Genomic DNA, 9,424 nt, shown 5'->3' on the forward strand with positions numbered 1-9,424 from the left:
TATAAGGGAAATGGCGAATAGTGGGAGTGGTAGGGCTTGGGCTATGCGCTCTCTAGCCCTAAGGGTAAGTGGTCCCTGCGTGGCAGTGACTAAGATTTTTATCTCCCCATGGTAGTCGGTGTCAACCACTGTAGGAGTCACCGTTAGGCCTTGTAAAAGTCTGGACACTCGGCCGATGATGAGAAAAAAAAGGTCTTTTGGGGAGGGGGCCCAAATTCACCTGTTTCGATGACCACTGTTCCCTCCTCAGGAGTTATAATCCTGGTGGTGGAGGAACACAGGTCCAACACTGCGTTCCCTGTTGTGGCCCTGCACAATCTCCCGTGGGGGATAGGGGGTTGTCTGCAGTTGTTATTAGAGGAGATAGGCCCCACAGGGGGGCCCTCTGGCCGTTTCCCTGGACCGCAGGTAGTGAGTGGGTGGCCGTTGATATCAGTCTTAGATCAGCAATCTCGTGCCCAATGTGGCCTCTCTTGCACTTAGGGCAAAGACTGGGGAGAAACTTTTGTTGGGTAGCAGACATGGTTGAGACTAGGGTGCTCTGTCTTTGTGTAGGGCATTCTCTAGCAAAATGTCCAGGTTGGTTGCATCTATAGCAAGTTTTTTCTCCTTTATTTAGTTGTAGAGCAGCCCCAATGGCCAGATTAATAGACTTAGAAACTTGTTGAGAAAACACATCCACCTCATTACAAAGCTTGATCATACCATTTATATCTAGACTCTTGGTTTTACCTCTCAGGGCAACCCTACATGCCAAATTGGCGTTTTCAAGAGCAAGTTGTCAGACTAACAGACCCTCATTTTCCTCAGGTCCCAAAATTCTCTCAGCTGCTTCCTGCAATCTGGCAACGAACTGCGCATAGGACTCTTGGGGCCCTTGTATAATCTTGGTTAGGGGCGTAGTTAGCGCCCCTGCAGCAGGGACAGAGCACCAAGCTCCCAGGGCCACCTGTGCCATCTGGGCGAGGATACCAGGGGAGAGCCCTAATTGTTTTTTGTCTGTAGCGAAATTGCCTTTACCGCAAATTTTATCAGCAGTCCAGGAGGCTGTCTTACTAGTAGGATTCTTTCTATTATTTGCAGCCAAATTTTCTCCTCTGTCCACAAACTCTGACTTCCAAATTAAATATTGGCCTCTAGTGAGGACAGACTGAACAACTTTATTCCATTCATTGGGTATCAAGTAGCCTTCTCCTGCTAAACCTTCTAATATAGATACTGTGAACAGGGCATTAACCCCATAGTTTTTGACTGCTGAATTAAGATCTTTTACATATCTCAGTTTTAGCTTTTTGTAGACTGGTTGGCTGTTGGTGTCCAACCCTTCATCAGAGGACATGCCACCCTCATTGGAATCAGAGTTTGCTTGATCCTCCTCCTCATCACTCTCTGGTTCCTCCTGATCTTTATCGGAAGAGCCAGTGGGGGGGGGGTCCTCATGACCTGGAGCAGCCTGACGGGCTCGAGCTTGGGTGAGGACAGGGAAGGTCAATTTTTTATTCCCTTGTTTCTGAGAGGGACCTTTGCAGCCAGTTTGAGGATTTTTTGAGATGGGACCTTGAAGGTTCCCCATGAGGGCTTTTTGTAGATTCTGAGTCTCTAGACTGAGGTCTTGTAGCACTTTTTGAAGCCCTAGAACATCTGTAAGATTGGTGATCTGAGTCTGAAGTTCTCTTTTAGTTTGAAGTAATCGCCGAACAGACAGAGAAGCCAGCGATATGGGATGAGTGGTAGGGGGAATGGGGAGCAAGTAAGGAAGTGGGTGGTAATTGAAGGGCTCGATGGTAAGATAGGCACTGGGCCTGGGACCATAGCAGTCTTGTTCATATTTAAAGGCTTCCTCATCCAATTCTGCCTCTGAGGCAGGATCGAGGGGGTTATCTGACAACTCCTTATACAAAACGGGGTAAATTCTTTTTGGTCTAACAGGGGGTGGAGCAGTAGCCCCTTTTCTAGAATCTAATGTAATTTGGGGAGAAAGAGGGGAAGGCAGGAAGTCCTTAGGGGCTGGGGCATCCATAATTGATGACCGAGATTGATGATTCGCCACGGGTCAGCTTCGCTTTTGCGGCTCAGCTTCGCTTTTGCAGCTCAGCTTTGCTTTTGCAAGACAGCGATTGGGAGTTTTCTAAAAAATCTTCAGTGAGGGCTAAGAGGCGAGCGCTTTCTCCGCCCTTTTCTGCCTGCTCAAGGAGATCTCTGATGATTCCTCAATAACTAAAAAAGGACTCAGGGACATCTTCTCCTTGTTGTTATTAAACTATTGATTTCTTTGCCTACTTTATTCCAGGTTAAAGGGTGTATTTCAGGACCATTCAATACCAGCCATGGACATCTCTCATCCACAAAACAAAAAAATTTTATTAAATCCTTTTTTTTTTTTAACTCTTATCCCTCTCTCCTTAAGAGACCCTTTCATCTCTTGAATAAAAACTGCCTCTTTGGACAGAACCTTCCCCATGGTTAATGGGACAACAACTGAATGCCCAGGCTACCTCTCCACGTCCGTGACACTCGAGCGAAGTGGCGGGGAACTGTGTCACTGTCTCACTGTCTGCGTGGTACCTCTTGAATCCGTTGTCCGGAGGGTGGTCGTACCTCGCGCTGCACGTTGGGCGCCATTTGACCCTTCCAACAGGTCCAGTTATTTGAGGGTCTCGAGGGGACCTTCTCCTAAGAACCAAATGGGGGGATAGAGAGAGACGAGAACCTTGTGCGAATAATGACACGGAAACATTCTGAGTGGCATCAAGGTTCCAATGTATTAGCCAGGCCCAAGGTTTAAATGCACAAGCAAAAGGGGAAGTGCCTTTCAGCAGGAGAGGTGGGGCAGTAGAATTGCACATTCTTTAGGCAGTTACACGGGGAAGCAGGAACTTGGTGGTATCAGGGTGTGGTTAGGACATCTGGCGCTGACTTAGGGCTGGAACATCCTGTGGTTGTTCTCGGAACGGTGTGTTGTGGCCCGCTTTTGACCCCCTTTTCTTCTCGGGGGGGAGAGGCCCAATTCAGAGATCAGGACAATTGTGTTGTCTTAATGGCTCCCAACACTGTATTGTGCTCAGCCATTGCTGCTGGCATCTTTAATGATATTGGGGACAAGGATTTTCAGTGTCTGGACATGCAGATTTAAAGCCTTAGCCCCAATCTCCAAAACTAAGTATTTTTTATCTCATGCAGTTTCTGTGGTTCAGGAATCAGAATGGGTTCAGGGCTTCTATCGTCTGAAGGCTGCACTGAATGGGGACTTCAGTTAAAAAATGGCACACTGACATTACTGGTGCTGGCGCTGGACCCCCACTGGGCTGCTTGAATGTCCTCACAGTTCCCTCAAAATCAGTGATCCCAGAGCGATCGGGGCAGAGTCCTGGGAGATCTCACTTTGGAGATGACTCCTTTATTTATTTTTTTAAAATATTTATTGTGTGTGTGTTTTGTGTGTGCATGCATGGACACACATGCAACCATGCATGCACATGCCATCATGCATGAATAGAGATCAAAGGACAGCCTGTGGGAGTCAGTTTTCTTCACCATGTGAGTCTCAGAGATCCAACTCTGGTCATCAGGCTCAGTAGCCTCCTCCCAGGTAACTAACTCTGTTATTCCTGTAATATACTGAGTTAACAGAGCAACCTGAAATGACCCGAGAGAGTGTAAATACCAGGAGAATAGAATCATAGGTCCTTCCTCAGAGGGTGCCTATTATACCATCTTCATTTCCATAATAGAAAGCCAATAAATCATGTTCATTTGTTCATCTCTATACTAAAGTTGGAATACAGAGAAAGTTACCATGGCCCATATGCTAACATAATATACAAATCAGTGAGGTATTGGATAATTTTTCAGCGTGGCTGTTGGTGGGAAGAACAGTCATCTACCTCAGTGCTGGTTGCTGCTGCTGAGCGCACCACTGCCTGTGGATGACCAACCACACATGAAGGTCCATAGAACTTTTTTGAAGCTTTATTCTGTAGGAAGGGTTTTAAATTACTTGAATCAGGCTGGAAAGATGGCTCAGCAGTTAAGAGTACTGACGGCTCTTCTGAAGGTTCTGAGTTCAAATCCCAGCAACCACATGGTGGCTCACAACCATCTGTAATGAGATCTGACGCCCTCTTCTGATGTGTCTGAAGACAACTACAGTGTACTTACATATAATTATAAATCTTTAAAATATATTACTTGAATCAACTCAGGAGTTTTATAAAATTGTTATCAGACATTATGAAACCATCAGTTTATCTAAACAGCGTTATTACATGAAAGTACATCTTCATACTGATTCGGCAATAAATCTGCCCAACAGAGTGGGTTAATAACCAGAAAACAATAGGCAGTGAGGGTTTCTCTACATCACGCCAGATATATGGCACACCTATCATAGTCACGCAAAAACAGTGACCACCTCCAGGAAGCTCACTTGCTCACTATAGCTTTTTCTTTTTCTTTTTATTCTTTCTTTCTTTGTTTCTCTCTTTCTTTTTTTTTTTCCCCCGAGACAGGGTTTCTCTGTGTAGCCCTGGCTGTCTTGGAACTCACTCTGTAGCCCAGGCTGGCCTCGAACTCAGAAATCCGCCTGCCTCTGCCTCCCAAGTGCTGGGATTAAAGGCATGTGCCACCACAGCCTGGCTACTATAGCTTTTTCTGCATGGCCTCTGCCACCCATGTCTCCAAAAGAAAAACAAAGACTCAGGGTCCCGGTCTCAGCCCATTCTGGCCTCCTACCCATGGCAATCCACTTATCTTCCCTCCCCAAAGGTTTGGATTACTGTTGTGAGCATCATGCCTGCAAAGATATTTCTCTTGCCAAGAAGTCAAGCTAGGCAGGTGGTGCACAGGTGCATACTTGCAGGGCTGCCCGGCACGGAGAAAGGGATTGAAAGAACAGTCTGCAGCCAGGTGTTTCTCAGGCACCACTGTAAACAGAAAGAATCTATGCCAGCTTCTCTCGAATAATCCGCAGCCCACAATATCCTCTCAAAAGCAGAGGAAAATGGTACCATCTTTTTTTACCCTCTTATCTGTCTCCCCAAAAAAGTTTCAGAGTTTTCCAACTTGCCTGTCCTATTTTTTTTTCCTTCAAACTTTAATAAATTGGCCTTGAGTTTTCTTCTGAGTTTAAGTTTTTGTAGCTACCAAACTAGTTATACATTATACCCTGTACTCATCAGTACCAACACTTGAGGAGGGGAAGATCTCATACCAGCCTGGGCTACCTAAAAGGACCTTGTCACAAGGAAAAGAAAAAAAAAACAAATAGTAAATAAATACTAGCTGCCTTAGTTTGTTTTCCCAGTTACAGTCTATCATTGAGAGGAATGGCAGGGACTTCAGCTGGAGCAGAGGCAGGCGCTCTCTCTCTCTCTATCTCTTTCTCTTTCTCTCTAGGTTTGTGCTAAGTTGATGGCTAACTGTGATAACATTCTTGAAATCTTGATTTAGTATTTTTCTTTTGGGTATAATTGATAAATTCTTACCTTTTTCCTCTCTTTTCTTGTTTTAAAATATTTCTAGAAGCCCAAATAGTTCTCCTAACCGACAGCTTAAACCTGGAATCATTTCTGCCCAAAATATCTACAGCTTTGGCTTTGGGAAGGTAAGAGGCTTACACTCATACATAGCCTAGGTTTAGCTAGAGAATCATATGACCATATCTCTCCACCTTGTTCAACTCTTCCGGGTTTTGTGGGGTAACAGTTGAGATGGAATCTCAAACTTGAGATAGTCTTGCTTCAGTGCTGGGATTACAGGTGTAAACTACCATACCCGCTCTTGACTAAACCTGGTAATTATATTTTTTCTTTTCCGGATACTGGAAAAGCAAAGATCATTCATTCGTCCAGCATATTCCCCGATGGCCTCTTTCTTTAACGGGAAGAATAGAACATCCCAAGGATACTATTTGTTCTCAAACATTCCTCAGTTCATTAAAAGCACTTTAAGTATATTTATTAGACCTGTGGAAGGGTGAAGTCAGCAGGAAGCAAATCCATAGAGCTGGCCCAGCTCTCTGCCTGCCTCTCTGTTAAAGGCAATGCCTGGGACCTCCATGAGAATTAAAGAATCTCTGTCCTTTTGCATCCTAGGCAAGCTAGGCCTTTATCTCTATGTAGTAGCAGCCCTCAGTCCTCCTCCGTATCCTCAGAGTGCTTTCTTCTTCGCTCTTCTGCATTGTAGGGAAGGTGTTTCTTAGTGTTCCTGTCCTTACTGCAAACAAAATGTAAGCACTGTAGCGAAATGATTTGAATGACTCTGGCAAGATAAGTAAGTGTGTAGAAGAGATCCCACTGGGGACATTGCTGGGCGAGGGAAGGATCTTTGCTCTCTACCAAGGAGCTTAGGTAAGGGTGGAAGTAAAAAGAATTTTGGCTCCCCCTCCCCCCTGTTTGTTGATGGAGATGCACCCAGAATCTCTGATATGATATGTGGATGCTCTGTTTTGGGAGTCAAATTCCCAATACAGGTAGATTGACCTTTGTACACATGGCCTGTGTTCTAGAGAGGTCATGCCTTTTTTATTGCTGTGACAAAAAAACCCTGATCAAGGCCCCTTATAAAAGAAAGCATTTAATTTGGTTGCTCATGATTCCAGAAGATTAGCAGTGGCAAGCATGGCAAGTGGCAAGCAAGCATGGTGCAAGAGCACCAGCCGAGAGCTTATGTCTGATCCACAATCATGAGGCAGGGAGCAGAGAGAGCCAGCTGGGAAAGGAGTAGGTCGTTGAAACCTGAGAGCCCACCCCGGTGCCACAGCTCCTCTAGCAAGGCCACACCACCTAGTCCTTCCCAAACAGTTCCACTAAGTGGGGACCAAACATTTAAACATATGAGCCTATGGGGCCATTCTCATTCAAACCACCACAGCCCCTCAGTCCCAGTTACATCACTTCAGGAAAAATGCTGGACTTCTGTCTGAACCACCTCAGTAAAAGGGAAACAGTATTTTAAGATTCAAAATAATATAAAGTCAGTTGTGGATCATGTAGGATCATGCCTCTGATCCTACCCCTTAGGAAGGATGAGTTGTTGTAAAAAGAAATGCTAGGAGCTACCTGAGATGGCATACTCCTGTAATACCCAGGACAATACCCAGTACTCAGGAGGTGGCAGGAAGGTCATGCTTTGGAGGCCTATGTAAGATACATACTGAGATCTTATCTAAAAAACAAGCTGGCCATGGTAGTGCACACCTTTAATCCCAGAACTTGGAAGGCAGGCAGGCTAGTCTGAGTTTGATGCCAGCCTGGTCTACAAAATGAGTTCTATATTATGTTCCCCCCTCCCCCAAATCAACCAACCAATCAACTGCTACCAGCAAAGAGAGTCCATAGGTGTATTTACTAGGGAAGTAGCAGCTCTAAGCCAAGAACAGGAAACAGGAACTCTGCTTTCTCTGTTTTATTTCTACCAATCTGAAGCAGTGCCTTGGTTTCAGTTTTATCTCACTTCAGGGATGCAACTTACTTACCCAGGATCTCTTCCAGTCATTGGAGAAAAGGAAGTGATCCAGGCTGATGATGAGCCCACCTTCTCTTTCTTCAGTGGCCCCTACATGGTCATGACTAAGTAAGTTGGAACTGGATGGTGGGAGTTAATCCTGTGGGAAGGGTGGCTTACTGTGTATTGGTAGCTTCTTCTCAAGCATGAAGGAACTCAGAGTGTCTTTAAACTAGCGTTTCTTACTGTGGACATTTTTGGCCAGATGATTTTTTTTTTTTTTTTTTTTTTGGTTTTTCGAGGCAGGGTTTCTCTGTGTAGCCTTGGCTGTCCTGGAACTCACGCTGTAGACCAGGCTGGCCTCGAACTCAGAAATCCGCCTACCTCTGCCTCCCGAGTGCTGGGATTAAAGGCGTGCACCATGCCCGTCCAGATGATTTCTTGTTGTGGTAAGCCCTGTGCATTGTAGGATGCTCAGGAGTGTGCCTGCTCTTTCCCTGTTCTGTTTGTGGCCTCCTTGGATGGGACAGGACTGACCCAAGACATTACCAAAGAATACTCTAAGTAGAGAACAACTGCTCTGAACAATTTCTCATTTCAATATGCTAACTTTCTGCTGTCTAAAGAAATAGAGGCAGCAAGTTGGAAATTAGCTTGCCTCTGAAACAGGATGTGGCTCTCATCAGCCAGATCCAAGGATGGTGACAGTAACAGGATGTGGATGTGACAAGAACCTGTTGGATGTACTCAGTCATCCCTGCATGATCAGGAGAGCTGTCCTGGCCAGGATGGCTCAGCTTTTAGAACCTGAATGCTTCTTTTCTTCTTCAAAGAAACACATATCTACAAATGCCTCTGCTGGGTCCACAAGGCCCCTTTGCCCCCATGTTTTTCTGCCCATGCTATGAATTTGTCATCAGATCATGCCTGTGTTCCATCACTATGGCTTCTGTCCCCTCCTAATGGGCTCTTGAATATTCCCTATTGTCTGGATCACCATAGCCCTATCCATTTACCACACTGCTGTCAGCATTGTCTAACATAAAAACTCACTCCCTTGAACCCTTCTGTGACCTTTGCCTCCTCACTTAATTCTCCAAGGTGCTTTAGAGTCTGGAGGTGTTAGGAGAGAGGAGAGGAGAGATTGTGTGTGGACCTGTTTTCCAGCTGGGTGGGAAGGAAGGCTGGTTCACTAAAGCAGTGCCTACTCAGCCTTTCTCTCCTTACACTCTCTCCTGCGCTTTTAGCCTCGTGTGGAATAGGAGCAGAGTCACAGTAAAGGAGCTGAACCTTCCCACCCGTCCCCACTGTAGCAGGCTGAGGTTGGCCGACTTGCTGATTGCTGAGCAGGAGCACAGCAGGTAAGGAGAACCATAGAACAAGAGCTACTCCCGGACCTGACTGTGGTACACCAATCTCACCTAGCCTTGGCATATCCTGACTGTTGGACTTGGTTGACTTCTGAAAGCTGCTGAAAGAAAGGAATTAAAGAGTAGTCTGAGGCGTGTGGATTGTGATTAGGGCCTCAGTGCTGTCATCTGTCCTGTGACTCAAGTCCTTAGGTGGACAGGACCCAGGACCATCTTTTTTGTTGTTGAAGCCTCTGTGGGACTCTGTACCCATCTGGAGAGCAAATGACTGTCCTGCTTTCGTAGAGCATAGCAGTCCATGAGGCCAGATCTAAGAACCACATTTCCACCAGTAAGGATGTTTCCATGAGTCTCAGTTCCAAAGGCTTCCTGAGGTTGCAGAGTCATGTCATGTAGGTCTTGGTGAGTCAGATACTGGGTTTATGATTTCATAGCAGGGCCACCAAGGAGCTGAAAGGATCCTGGATTATTGAGCTAGTTTCTGAGAAGGCCACTCAGCTCTTCCTGAGGGAGGTGTTTCTGGACAGGTGAAGCCCTTGCTTTTTTTTTTTTTTTTTTTTTTTTTTTTTTGGTTTTTGTTTTGGGTTTTCTGTTTTGTAGTTTTTTGTTTT

The 9,424-nt window shown here is 45.6% G+C and overlaps 1 protein-coding gene across 4 annotated transcripts in view; it reads left to right on the forward strand.

Annotated features, from left to right (window-relative positions):
• The window catches only part of Tex14 (testis expressed 14, intercellular bridge forming factor), a 159,484-nt gene that overhangs the window by 86,651 nt on the left and 63,409 nt on the right, over nt 1–9,424 (forward strand). For all 4 annotated transcript variants that reach the window (XM_021177802.1, XM_021177801.1, XM_021177803.1 and 1 more), the window contains exons 6-8: nt 5,521–5,602; nt 7,442–7,572; nt 8,691–8,804. In XM_021177802.1, the coding sequence (XP_021033461.1) occupies nt 5,521–5,602; nt 7,442–7,572; nt 8,691–8,804 (327 nt within the window). The remainder of the gene's footprint in view (nt 1–5,520; nt 5,603–7,441; nt 7,573–8,690; nt 8,805–9,424) is intronic.

Source organism: Mus caroli, chromosome 11 (genome assembly GCF_900094665.2).
Source record: "Mus caroli chromosome 11, CAROLI_EIJ_v1.1, whole genome shotgun sequence".
Classification (NCBI taxonomy): Eukaryota; Metazoa; Chordata; class Mammalia; order Rodentia; family Muridae; genus Mus; species Mus caroli.